General features: G+C 37.3%; 1 protein-coding gene across 3 annotated transcripts in view; it reads right to left on the minus strand.

Moving 5' to 3' along the window:
* The window catches only part of LOC150102627 (papilin-like), an 843,028-nt gene that overhangs the window by 365,844 nt on the left and 461,828 nt on the right, over positions 1 to 15,356 (minus strand). For all 3 annotated transcript variants that reach the window (XM_090399411.1, XM_090399410.1, XM_090399409.1), the window contains one exon: positions 2,130 to 2,271. In XM_090399411.1, the coding sequence (XP_090255537.1) occupies positions 2,130 to 2,271 (142 nt within the window). The remainder of the gene's footprint in view (positions 1 to 2,129; positions 2,272 to 15,356) is intronic.

Consider the following 15,356-nt stretch of genomic DNA (forward strand, 5'->3'; position numbering starts at 1 on the left):
ATTTATTCTCTTTGCCTCCAGATGCAATCTCTTCATTCCATTCTACATTATCATAATTAAAATCGCCTTTTCTTATTAGCCAGACAAAGATTCCTGTATGTTTCCTTCTCAATAAACTCCACATTGCCAGGTCTATAGCAACACCTAAAATATTTCATCCTGTTTGCTTCTAGCTCAACCATGCAACATACTGCTTCAAAACCACTGCTGTTATTTGTGCTCCTTACATCTACACTTTGGATGGGCATAAGTCCTTTGCTACCATCAACAAAACTCCTCCCTTTCTGCACTGGATATTGTCTCCTGGAATCAAAAATCATATTCCTCCATCTCAATTCCAATCAGGATATCAGTCTGATACAATCATGTCTCACTTATTCTGACAATTTTTGGTCAAATGAAATTATCAATGCAACAGTTTCTTTCCCTTATATCAATTATTATTTACATGGATATTAGCAGTATTGGAGAAATGGAATGCATTGTTGAGTGTGTAGTATGCAGGCATGTTGAAGAGTTTAAGAGAAGGCGTGATGAACAGGTGAGTTCAATCCAAAAAGGATGTGCTTTCATCTCAAATCTGTGCCTGTAAATTTGTGTGTGTGTGTGTTGGCATTTTGTTTTCTAGAGAACTCTCTGGAAAACCATGGGGAAACTTGTTATAAAAAAAAAGCATATACAGTTGTTGGCACTCACTACACTAAAAGAAATTGCATACTACACCCTCTGTCCAAAAACGAAACTGAAATTTTCAAAAATACAAAAAACTAGTGGCACCACCTGTTGTATCTGTTTGTTGTCGAAAGGCGGCACCCTTCATTAGTGTTGTGTCTTATGACATTTGTTTCATTAGAAGTCGAGTTATAGTGCCAAGAGTGACAGTGTGTTTTGACGAACGGTCAGAAAATGAGTTTCAAACAGAGAGCTGCGATTGACTTTTGTGTTAAACTTGGTAAAAGTTTTACCGAAATGCATCAAATGCTTCAAAAAGCATATGGTGATGAATGCTTATCCTGTACTCAAGTTTACAAGTGGTTTAAGTGATTTCAAAGTGGTCGTGAGACACTTGAGGAAGACAAAAAGCCAGGACATCCAAAAACTGGACTGAGCAAAGTTAACATCCAAAAAGTGCGTGATTTCAAAGAAAACCCGAAATCACCCCCGTGAGATTGATTGAAGATGAATTGGCGATTCCAAACTCAACTGTGCACAACATTTTGACCGAGAGTTTGGGCCTTCGTAAATTGAATTCGCAATTTGTTCCCCACAAGTTGAGGGACGACCAAAAAATGTATCAAATCAAACATTGCAAGGACCTCATTAAAACCGCTCGTAAGGACTCAAATTTCCTCAAAACTTTCATTGAGTTTTGAGCCCGAAATAAAGTGCCACTGAGTGGAGACCACCAGAAGAGGGCCATCCAAAAAAAAAATAAAAAAAGTCGCTTGAAGAAGGCAAAAGTAAAGACAATGCTGATTTGTTTCTACAATTCCAAGGGCATTATCCACAAAGAATTCGTTCCACCTGGCCAAATAGTCAATAGTGAGTTTTATCTTGAAGTTTTGAAGGGATTGATAACGAGAATTTGTTGCGTACGGCGTGAATATCATGATGCAAGCAGCTGGTCACTTTTGCACGATAATGCATCATCTCATGGTTTGGACATTGCGAGACAGTTTTTGAGCAAAAACCCAGTTTGTGTGTTGGATCACTCACCATATTCACCTGATTTAGCACCCTGTGACTTCTTTCTCTGACCCAGACTTCATTTGTCTATGAAAGGAAAGCAATATGATACCATTGAAAACATTCAAGCAGCAGTAACCCTGACCTTCAACAGTATCCTAAAAACTGATATAAAAAACTCATTTAACGAATTAATTGACAGTGCCAAATGCTGTATTGAAGCTGAGGGAGAGTATATTGATTGAAATAAATGATTTGAATAATTATGATTGGCCTGTGTTTTATTTTCTATCAAAAGTTCAGTTTCTTTTTGGACAGAGGGTGTATAACACACTTGCACACCAGCCATAACAACTAAACTATTCCTATGATCTCTACATGTTTGTCATAGTAAGATTCAACTGTATTATGAATAAAGACATATTTTCCAGACTAGCAAATACCTTCATCGCATGGATGATTACCACATGATTCCTTGTCATAAGGCCGTGCATACGAATCACAATAGCTGTTAGGTACCATTCCATTTTCATGAAAACAAAGCACATTTCGGGAACGATGACCACCTCCACAGGGAACAGAACACTAAAGAAATAACTGCTTATCATATATATCATATTTGATTTTCATTTTTATTTACTATATTTCAAAAATATTCTTAAAAAATTTAACACAATATAACACTAATGATTTATTATTATTATTTTGACGCTTCCAGGCAGTCCAAAGACTCATCGAGGGAGAGTGTGCCAACACCATCGAACGATGACCCCTTCCAACTACTAACTGCACTCAAACGCTTTGCGTGAGCCATTATAGCAGAGGCTCCACCAATCGACCAACCTTTGTTGGCTTTAATGTGTATAAACAAATCACTAACAATATTTTTCCTCAGGAATACAAACCTGTCCATTTACATATATTTAACAATCAGAGAAAGGAAATAATATATAGAATCACTAAATTCGTATTTGATATCAGCAGAATTCAAGATAAATGCCATCTACATAAAAAGTTATAAGAGAAAAAAAAATAGAATTCGCATATGAATTAGAGAAATACCATGTTAACATAACTGGTATCACTGAAACAAAGAAGACAAAAACAAGTGAGATTCTTATAAATAACAACCACAAGATGTTATATTCAGGAAATTATGATCATTGAATGGAATCAGTAGCTATAGCATTCAATACTAAACACAAAGATAATCTTCTTGAACAGTATGCAACTTAAAGTAGAGTCCCACATAAGGTTCTACTGAAGAAGAAGTGGAAGAATTTCATTAGTAATTAGGAAAGGCTTCTTACATAAAGAAGAAAGTACATGCACATACGCATGCACACGTACACACACACACACACACACAGGTGCATCGAATCACTCCTCTTTTCATTTTGATATTTATTTTGTGTGGTATCAAACAGGAAACCTGGATACAACTAGTACCAACTGATAGCCTGCATAGTGCTCTTTCTAACAGTGAGTAATTTACTCCATAGTATTATAAATTAAAGATGCCAAGAAATTGTATTCCTGGTTTAATCCTTTATCCAAATGTAAACACACAAAGTTTGCATGTGAAGTAACTTCACAACTTGGCAGCTCATATATAGAGGCTAATGACTTCAATCACTCACCTTAGTATCCTATAATGCAAAGTACATATCCTTACAGATATCTATAATGCAACGCATTATGGGAAGGGGTCACTACCCAGACTGGTTTTGACCTCTTTATTGAGGTCTCATCAGTGGGATCCAGACCCAGAAGTGATACCAAGGTTGAAGTAGTGCAGAAGTCATATTTCCATATACAAGTAGCCAAAAGATAATGCATAACATAATGCAAAGCACATATCCATAAGGATATGTGCTTTGCATTATGGGATACTAAGGCAAGTGATGTGAAGTCATTAGCCTCTATATATGAGTTGTGCAAGTCATGAAGTTACTTCATGTGTAAACTTTGTTTGCTTACACTTGAATAAAGGATTAAACCAAAATGTTGGAAGTTTTTTTTCCACATGGTTAAACTATAATAAATTTAGTTTAATCCTTTATCCAAGTGTAAGCAAACAAAGTTTGTGCCTGAAGAATCTTCAGGACTAAGGCAACTCGTGGTAAAGGTGGACCAAGCTCCTTGTGGACATGTATAGCATTATACATGTCCACAAGGAGATGTGCTTTGCATTATGGGAGATACTAAGACAAGGAGTGATGAGAGCTTGGTCCACCTTTACCACGAGTTGCCTTAGTCCTGAAGATTCTTCAGGCACAAACTTTGTTTGCTTACACTTGAATAAAGGATTAAACCAAAATGTTGGAAGTTTTTTTTCCACATGGTTAAACTATAATAAATTTAGTTTAATCCTTTATCCAAGTGTAAGCAAACAAAGTTTGTGCCTGAAGAATCTTCAGGACTAAGGCAACTCGTGGTAAAGGTGGACCAAGCTCTCATCACTCCTTGTCTTAGTATCTCCCATAATGCAAAGCACATCTCCTTGTGGACATGTATAATGCTATGCATTAAGGGAAGGGCCACTACCCAGACTATTCGACCTTGATTGAGGTCTCATCAGTGGGAGCTAGACCCAGAGGTGGTGATACTAAGATGGAAGCAATGGAGAAGTCATATTAACCTATATGAGTTGCCAAAAGGTGCCTCACGTTATTATTAAATTACTCTGGATTTAGAGAAAGATGTTGGAAGTTTTTTTGGTTAGACTATGATAAATTTAGTTTAATCCTTTATCCAAGTGTAAGCAAACAAAGTTCCATTGACAAGACCGCAATAAAGGTCAAAACCAATCTGGGTAGTGGCCTTTCCCTTAATGCATAGCATTATATATGTCTGTAAGGAGATGTGCTTTGCATTATGGGAGATACTAAGACAAGGAGTGATGAGAGCTTGGTCCACCTTTACCAAGAGTTGCTTTAGTCCTTCAGGAGCAAACTTTGTTTGCTTACACTTTGATAAAGGATTAAACTAAATTTATTATTATGATTAAACCAAGAATATAATTTCTTGGCATCTTTAATTTACAGTATAACCATGTGCAAAATTTTTCACCATAGTATTATAGTTCTAAGCACATATGAATGATTTTTATTCTCTTTTTATGTGACTAAATACTACTGGTCAGACTGTATTCATTGTTCAGCACCCTTAAAGACAATGTCCCTCTCATAACAGAATTACCTGCTATAGCAAGGGCTTTCCCCCCCACCCCCACTGCTGCCACTGAGAGGCACAAAGGTCACAAGGACAACCCTCTGAAGTCTAATTCAATGGAAGTGTCACTCTGAGGGGCAAGCAGCAGCAAAACTGTAAGTGAAGCCTCTTAAACTTTGTACAATGCAATTCGCTCAATATGCATGCACAATGAAGATACAATGGTGATGCAAAGATGACACTGAAATTCATTCATCATGACAAATAAAAAAATGAACAAAAGAAACTTAATTACTGAAGTCAATCCAACAGTGAGGCCCGAATTGCTAAAAACTAGTGTTAAAATGCTGTGGAGAATTTGCAATTGTGCAGACTACATAAATGTTCTGATGAATTTTAATTACAATAAGTTATGCCATCATACAAGAGACTACAGGGGAAAACCACCTGTCTTCTACTCTAAGGAGCACAAGTTCATCAAGTGCCCACAAAATTGGAAGTTCGTCAGATGGTATCTGTGAGTAAGTTACTATAAACTAGTGCTCTAGCATTTTATCGCTACTGCAAGAGTTTTCCATCCAAATTAAATGCCAAAAGGAAATCTGAACAGCGGGTGCCAAGAAGCAGATAACCTCAGCACAAGCTGTAAATACTTTTAGTGCATTAAACCAGTTATATTTCGATTTAAAAATCAGCCACATGCAAGCGCCCGCTATGCTGACCATACAAAGCAAAGATGATGGAAAAAAATAACGACGAACAAGCATCCCGTGTCTTGCCAGCAAAGCACTGTCGATTGCTGACAAACCCAAAAAGTGCCGCAGCTACAAAATCGATATCAGCAATAAAAAATAAAAAAAAGGGGTATAATGTGAGAGGTCTGCTGCCACTAGTTACACGTTTCCTGTGAAAAACTGGATGAAACAGCGCACAAGATATACTAACAAGAAGTCACATCTAAGTAACACGCGGACTCTACATAGGAAGCAGGAATAACGTGTAGTGAAGAAGAAGAAGATTATGTAATCGTTTTGCATTATTGTTTCTCTTGTAATAAAAAACAAAATAGCAATTGGGGATTTTCTTATATTTTTGTCTTATAATCCATCAGGTAGGACTCCCTGGAGGTGTCAAGTAATAATAATATTTAAATGTTTGCCTCAGGGTGCGATCTAATCTGGCGATGGTCCTGGATATATATACCTTAACCAGCCCTATTTCTGTTTGATGTGCCTCCCATCTGTAAAACAGCTCCTGAACTTATGCAAACAAATAGAAAGCCTCAAACAATCAGTGTTATGAACGAAACTCTTTCCTCCAAAATACGCGCACTAGAAACCAAGTTTGAATCAACTGACGATCAGTGGAGCAATGCAACGCAAGTTCACTCCTCCCCACGAATGAACTCTGTGAAATAATTGCATCAATGGTGCATGACTTGACGGAGGCCAAAAACAAAAAATTCAATGCCATCATTTTGAACTTTCCAAAAGAAAATGGAAAAGCACTAAAAGAAGACATCATCAAACTAGCTGAAGAATGCGACATCGACCCTAAAAATATCATCAGGTGCCATCATTTTGGACCCATAAACAAAAGAAAGGATGGAACAAACTTTCCACGCCTCGTAAAAGTAACTTGCGACATGCCGACAAGCACATCAAAACTAATAGCAGCAATCAACAACAAGTTCAAAGACACTTATCCCCAGTCGGGCATATGTGCTCGACCAGATCTATCATTTGCACAAACAGAACAAGGCTGCCATCTTCGAAGATAACGTGCAGAAAAACGTCAAAATGGTGACTACAATTGGATCATCGACTACAGACAAGTTAAATTGGTACAAAAACCAAGACACGCCACTAGCAGCCATAATGGTGACCAGTATACAGGCACTGCATAGGAAACGTGCAGGACCCCTGAGGTCAAAAATATGACTCACAAAACCCTAAAAATCCACTATCCCAACATCCGTGGCCTAAACTCCAAACTTAATAGTGTCCACTACCACCTGTGGTCTACCAAACCCCACATACTCTTTCTGGAAGAAACTCAGATCTCACTTCCCTCCAGCACTATTCATCTGAACCTTCCAAACTACACACACTCTTTAACTCCTTTCGACCCAAGGATGGCGTCTGTGCATACATCTGCTCTGAAATACCTTGCAAGAGAGCACCCAACCTAGAATCGCCCAACTTTGATCTTCTCTGGATGAAAATATCCCTATCCAACTCAGTCAAATTCATATGCTGTCTCTACCGCTCCCCAAATGCAACCAACCACTCTGAGCTCTTTAATTTCCTCTCCCTAAACATTGACTTTATCCAGTCCCACTTTCCCAACAGTGAAATCATCCTCTTAGGAGATTTTAATGTCCATAATACCAACTGGCTTTCCTCCTCCAGCTGTACAGATCTTGCAGGCAGAGATGCTAAAACATTCGCCATCACTAATGACCTTACACAACTCATTCGGATGCCAATCAGAATACCTGATAACCCAAACCACTCTCCAAATATCCTAGACCTCTTCCTGGCCAATGACCCATACAGAGTGAATATGCAGGGCCCGCTAGGCAATTCTGACCACAACCTAGTGCTCATCTCTTTCCCCATGCAACAATGCTTACACAGCCACTCCCATACAAGAGTAGTTTGACATTATAATAGTGCCAAGTGGGATAGCCTCCACAACTTCTATGCCTCATTCTCATGGTTAGACTATTGCTTCCGACCTTCCAACCCAAACATATGCGCTGAACTCATAACCAAGTAATCCTCACTGGCATGTAATCATACATTCCCCAAAATGTAATCATATCATTCACTGGCATGTAATCATATCATTCACTGGCATGTAATCATATCATTCCCCACAGTACTCTGACCTGCCATTCCTTAACTAAATCCTCATTTTCCAATGGATGCATCAAGGCAGCACAAAATAAAAAACCAAACATACCATCACTGGCTCAGATAAAGAACCCCATCTTCCTTTCGGGCTTCCCAAGCCCAAAATAAATGCAAAAAAACAATCAATGCTTCCAAAACAGAGTTCGAAAGAGCAATAAGAAATTAGCAGCCTGTCCAAACAGCAGCCGAGCCTTTTGGTTTCTTGCCAAAGCAATCAGCCATAACTTCTGCCCAACACTATTCCCACCTCTATCATATCCAGATGGCTCAATTGCATCATATCCCACAGAAAAGGCCAATCTCCTGGCCTCACACTTTGCTTCCAATGCATGCATAATAGACAATGGCAAATGTCCCCCAACCATTCCAGATGCTCAACATACAATGCCCACCATATCATTTTGCCAGAAAGAGATTAGCAAAATACTGTCCAAATTAGACACAAAAAAAAAGTCTCCTGGCCCTGATGGCATTCCTCCAATTGTCCTGAAGGTTTGTGCAGCAGAACTGTCTCCTTTCCTATGTCGCTTATATATATACTGTCTTACTCCACTGGTATCTATTCACAGATTGGAAACTGGCCTATATTCAACCCATTCCCAAAAAGGGCGACAAGTCACTGCCGTCCAACTACCACCCCATCTTGCTCAACTCAGTCCTGTCTAAAGTAATGGAAAAAATCGTCAATTCCCAACTCTTAAACTACCTTGAAGCTACCTGTTTAATAAACAACCACCAGTATGGATTCCATTGTGGCCGATGAACAGGAGGTCTGCTCACATATGTCACCCATCTCTGGTCAAATGCCATGGAGAAGTTTGGCTGATCACAGGAGGTTGGACTTGATATTTCCAAGGCATTTGACTGGGTCTGGCACAAGGGCTTACTAAGCAAACTGCCATCATCTGGTCTATCTCAAGACCTCTGTAATTGGATTGCCAGCTTTCTGTCTGGACGCTCACTATGTGTGGTGGTCGATGGCTCTTTATCCTCTCACCACTCAACTAATGCTGGTGTTCCTCAAGGGTCTGTCCTCTCATCAACCTTCTTCCTACTATATATCAATGACCTACTTCAGCTTACCTCCAACCCAATACACAGTTTTGCAGATGACAGCACATTGCACTCCTCCCTTTCTTTTGATAAAAATTACTCCATACAACTCACCTCAACCTACAGAACAGCAACCATCAAAGGATGGCTTGGATGATCTCCAAGCCATCTTCTAATGTGGTTCAGATAACCTAGTCAATTTTCATGCAAATAAAACCCAGTACTGTCTCAATTCTCATAAAAAAAGAACCAGTTTCTCCCAGTATTATTTTTGATAATACCCAAATTTCCAGACAATCTGAGATTTCTCTTGGAATTACCCTGACATCACGCCTCTCCTGGCATAAACATAACAACCATTGAATCTTCAGCTTCTAAAAAACTAGGATTTCTCTTTTGCTCAAGACGTTACTTCACCCCTGAACAGCTATTAACCTTATACAAATCACAAATCTGCCCAACCATCAAATACTGCTTCCACATATGAGGTGGAGCTCCCAAAAGCTCCCTCAAATTTCTCAACTCTATACAGAGCGTAATCAGACTTATTAATGACACATCTCTTACCAACTCACTTTCACAGAGGTGATCGGTCTCTGCACTATGTGTCTTCTACAAATATTTCCATGGAAAATGTTCATCTGAAATAGCATCAATAATTCCCCCACTTAGTTCTAAGCTCATTGGAACATGTGCAGCTGCTGCTCAACATCCCTATACAGTGCACCTTAAAACCACAGAACAAATTTCTTCTCCTCCTCCTTCGTCCCTGCAACAACTATACTATGGAACAGCCTTTCCCTTAATGTGTTCCCTAGGGAATACAATCTACAGTCATTCAAATCTAATGTGAACAAGTACCTTCTTTCCCAATCCATACATGGCACTAATGTATTATAGATTGATCTACCAACCTCTCGTGTATGGGCTCAACATAAAAAAAAAAAAAAAAAAAAAAAAGGAATCCAATATGAACTGTAGAAATTGCCAAAATCATAAAAAGCATACCAAAACCAAAAATGACTGCAAACACATGGCACTAAGCAAAAGCTGCCCAACATACAACTAGTACAGACAGCTCAAAATTCAAAACATAGATTATGAAAGCAATAATAAAGTTAGCAGAATGGCACTACTTCCCTGGCATGCCTTCAAATAAATCTTCAACACTCTATGGCTGTAAATAACTTAACAGAACTCATAAATAGAAAACATATAGGACTAGCATTAATATAAGAACCTGATGACATCAACAACAAAATATGTGACTTTTCAACTAATTATAAAATATTTTGCAAAGGATTCAGAAAGAAAGAGAGCTGTGATACTCATGGTCAATCCTAAAGTCAAGGCAATTTTCTCAGCATAGCAACAAGGACTCGGTACTTATTGAAATTACATAGAGAGGAATTAAAACTTTTGCTGTCATGTATCTAGACTATCATACTGACATAAAATATGACTCAGAGAAAATGGGCAACATTGTGGATTTTACCATCAATTAGTATCCATTCTTGGAATGGATACTAATGCCCATTCAGTTTTATAGTTTACAAACAAACAAACAAGAGTACAAACAATAGAGGCAAAAATCTGGATGAATTTTTAGCATCAAATTCTCTATACATATTAAATGATGATTGTAATACCCCATCATTTGAAAATACCAGAGAAAGCAGCTTCATTGATGTGACAACAGCAAACGATGCTATTTTACCCTGGGTTTCTGAATGGAGATGAGTGCAAGAGGAAAGCTGTTCTGATCATTTGCATATTAAGTTTCATTATCAGTAATAAAAATTTTAATGGAATACACAAGACAAACTATTGCACTATGATCAAGTACTTAACCAACAAAACCAATCTAGACAATTCTGTAAAAGCATTAAAAAGAGAATTTGCATGCCTAATCTCAAAGCATCGCATTAATGGGATCAGCAAACAACAGCTCAGCTTAGACAAGAACCTAGTCCTCTAGGCATCAGCACAAGCCAACACAGAACTCCTTGCTTCTGCACTTTTATCAGGTCTGAAAAAATACAGTGACCAAACACTCAGAACAACCAAGAAGCTAAACATCAATAGAAGAAAATCAGAACCTCGGTCGAACGACGAACTAACAGTCCTAAGAAAATGTGTCAACGCACTCAGATAACTATACCAAAAAACTTACAATAACCAAGATTTAAGAGAGAGTAGAAGACAGAACTACTATAAAGCCAAATATAGCTATCACTCCAAAATTACAAAAGCAAAAACAGAATCATGGAAAAAATTCTGTAGTCTCAACCATATTGAATCCTTGGAATTGAATATATAAATTAGCAGCAAGCAAGAATAAGACAACATCTATATTATCAACTATCAAGAAAACTGACAGCTCTTAACCTAAAAACTTAGCAGAACTACAGCTATTATGATAAGCAAGTTTATTACTGATGACGATAAATCAACAGAAGAAATCCAGAAAACTTACAGACAAAGAATGGAAACAGACATAGACACTCCTGACGATGACTTATTTGCAACTAATGAAATCGAGTCAGTAATAAAATCAATGGATCCAAGAAAAACTCCTGGAGAAGATAGAATAACCAGCGATATACTCCTAAGAGCATTTCTCGAATTCCCCGAATTCATAACAGTTTACAATGAATGCTTAAAACGAGGACGATTTCCTTCAAAATGGAAATGCTCAAAAATTATACCCATAATCAAACCAGGAAAAGAAACATCCAATGAAATTAGCCTATACAGGCCAATCAGGCTCATAAATGTTGCTGGTAAGGAACTAGAAAAACTTCTGATAAACCAAGTAATGCACTTTTGTCTACTCAAGAGACCTATTAAGCAGCAATCAATATGCATTTAGACCTCAATCAAGCACAATAGATGCAATTATGGAGGTAGACAAAAGAACAGTCTACAGCAAAAAAAAAAAAAAAAAGACATACTGCTGATCTCACTTGATGTCAGTGGTGGTCCGTGAAGTTTTAAGTGTGGGTGCTGCCTATACAATATAATTTTAAAAATATAATTATTTTTTTTCCTAATTACTAACCAATTTAGTAATAAATAAATCTGTAGATTTATTTATTAATAAATTGGTTACTGATTAGGAAAAAAATAATTTTTTTTAAATAATTTTGTATAGGCAGTACCCCCACTTTAAACTTCACAGGCCGCCACTGCTTGATGTACAAGGAGCCTTCAATGCTGTGTGGTGGTCAGCTATAATTAATCAATTTAGAGATTTTAAATGTCCAAAAAACCTATTCTACCTTACAAAAAATTATTTTACAGACAGAAGAGCAATCATGACATTAAAATCAACAGCTGTAAGGCAAGAAGTCAAATGAGGCTGATCCCAAGGTTTCTGAAACATCCAGTACAACTCGCTATTAAGACTTCCTTTCACTACTGAAACAAAAGTCATAGCTTTTGCTGCTGATGCCATGATAATGATTTGGGGACGCGATGGCTTACAGTTAGAAGCAATAGCCAATAAAGAACTCTTTAAAATTGAAGAGTGGGCAAGCAAGAAAAAAGTTACCTTCAATAACCGTCTAAAGTGCTCCACATCTCACGTTAAAAAAAAAATCAAAACAGCCTGTAATGGTCTTCCTAAATGGAGAAGTTCTCAAGGTAGCCAGCGAGCTAAAATACCTAGGAGTAACAATAGATGAAAAATTTACCTTGAACAAGCACGTCTCATATGTTGTCAAAAAAGCTTACAAATAGTAAACCTTCTGGCTAAGTTGGCAAGGATTAAGTGAGGATTAGGCCAACGAGCACTGAATACTGAAGCTATACTACCATTGATATCTTATACTGTACCTGCACTAAAACCAAAGAAAAAACAAAAACAAGCTAAACAGAGTTCAATGCCTTATAGTCATATGAACAATTAAAGGATACAGAGCAATATCTTTCAAAGCAGCTTGCATTATTGCTGGTCTAACTAACACAGATCTCCTTGAAAATGCAAGAAGTCTCTCTTATATATGAAGTCTTTTCCAGAAGATACAATAGAAATTCCAACATTGATCCAAATTGCTACGAACGTCTGCTTCACTACAGCAAAGAAAACATATATTAAGGAGAAGGAAAGCTCTGAAAGTGACAATTTCCATATATACACTGACAGAAGCAAAACCAAAGGGAATATTGGTTATTCTTTCATTGCATATTACAGAGTCCATTATACAAGAATGCTGCTCTAGACTGAATCCCCTCTATTCTAACAACCAAGAAGAACAATTTGCTACAGTTCATTCACTTGCATATCTCCAGGAATGAGAACTCAACACATCAAAAGACAGCAACAATTTACTGTGATAGTAGAACCACTATAGATGACATAAAAAAAACCAAAACAACCATATTGTGTTAATAGAACAGACAAGAAATTCCATTTGGAATATCTCATTCTATCAAGATGGGAAATCAAGTTCTGTTGGGTGAATGTACATACTAGGGTTGCAGGAAACAAGAGAGCAGATCAGCTGGCTAAGAAGTGGCTAGAAACGAACAACTAGAAACAAGTTACCAAAAGTACTCGAAATCTGCTATAAAACACTTGCAAAAGAAATAAGCCTAAACTTGTGGGAAGAAGAATAGAAAACATCAAAAAAACAGATCAACAACAGAAGAATTCTTGCCCAGTATCAGAAGCAGGCTCCAGCTGAAAAAAGCAGGCATCTCTTGAAGTTTAACCATCCTACTAACAGGACATGAAAAATTAAGACACTACCTACACAGATTCCATATCCTGAACTCCCCATCATGCATTTGTTGTCTTCACCTTCAAAAGATTGTCAATCACATACTTTACGACTGTCAGCTACTGGACTCCATCCAGATGCCCCTAATAAAATACATCATCACATCTGGAGACAAGTGGGCCAGTGTCAAAAGAGACATATCCAAAAGCGTTATTCAGAATTAATTAATTTTGCCAACAAGATCAACTTCCAGTTGTTGTAATGTAACATTTTTTTAAAAAAAAAATGATATTTATATATACTGTATTTACAAATTTATTTATTAAAAAATTATAAAATACCATAAAATACTATGTGAATTATTATTATTATTATTATTATTATTATTAATAAGCCGAGGAATTAGATAAGTACCAGATCGACATAATAGGGGTGACTGAAACAAAAAAGACCAAAACTGGTGAGATCTTTCTGAGCAATAAATACAAAATGTTCTATTCAGGCAATGGCAATCAAGGAAAAGAAGGAGTAGCCATAGTATTCGACACAAAATACGAGGCTAATCTTCTTGAATGGCAGTCAGTCTCAAGTAGAGTCATGTGGGCAAATATGAGAATGGGGAACTGGACAATGAGACTTATTTGTGCCTATGGTCCCACAGAAGGTTGTACTAAGGCAGAAGTGGAGGAATTTTTTGACGCTTTAGAAAAAGCAACTGACACAATGAAAAAGGAAAAGTTTGTCCTTGTTGGGGATCTAAATAGCAGAGTAGGAAATGACTGTGAGACATACAAAAATATTTTGGGAAAATTTGGAGAAAAGAGCAAAGCTAATAATAATGGCAAATATCTGTTGGATTTCTGCTCAGGACATGGACTGATTATTACTAACACCATGTTCCAACATAAAAATGTGCACAAATTCACATGGAGAGAAGAGGCTAGGAATAAGAAAAGTCTCATTGACTATGTTATTGTTGATAGTGATGTTTTCTCCCTGGTGCAGGACACCAGAGTGTACAGAGGATTTGAAATTGGAAGCTTTCACTATTTAGTCTTGAGCAGGATAAAATTGAATTTCATATTGAAAAGAATAACATGTAAGAAAGTTTTAAAGTGAATAAAAGTTGAGCAGCTCTCAGATGTAAACTGTAGACTAAAATACACAAAGATTATTGAAAAGAAAATGAAAGAGTTTGAGAACTCTTTCATTTTCTTTGAACCAAACCTTGGAGATTCAGTGGCAAGCCTTGAAGAAAACACTGATTGATTCAGCCAGAGAAGCATGTGGTGAAGTTGTCTGCAAGATAGAAAAATCAGAACTCCATGGTGGACACAGGAAGTTAAAGAGGCAGTGAAGGAAAAGAAGAAAGCATATCAAAAGTTCCTGGCAAATAAGTCAGCTTTACTCTTACAGAATACAGAGACAAATGTAAGAAAGCTAAACAGTGTGTAAAACTAGCTAAACAAAAGTCATGGGAGGACTTTGGCAAGAATATAGAAAATAAATATCAAGAAGGTGGCAAAATATTCTGGAGGTTGTTGAAGAAGCTTAGGAATGGAGGAAAGAGTGCTGTAAAAGGAGTTAGAGATGATAAAGGTGACATGAAAATGGAAGAAAAAGATATCCTTGAAGTATGGAGTAAATACTTTGAAAAACTGCTAAATGAAACAAGCAGTGATGACAGCACAGCGATAAAAAACACTGACCAGGCATGCAGTCAGGAATACATATCCATACTTGAAGTAGAAAAAGCCATCAAAGGCTTGAAATGTAGAAAGGCAGCAGGAGTAGATGATAT

The sequence above is a fragment of the Typopeltis vanoorti genome, chromosome 10 (assembly GCF_054136105.1).
Source record: "Typopeltis vanoorti isolate ZY-2024b chromosome 10, IOZ_Tvanoo_1.0, whole genome shotgun sequence".
Classification (NCBI taxonomy): Eukaryota; Metazoa; Arthropoda; class Arachnida; order Uropygi; family Thelyphonidae; genus Typopeltis; species Typopeltis vanoorti.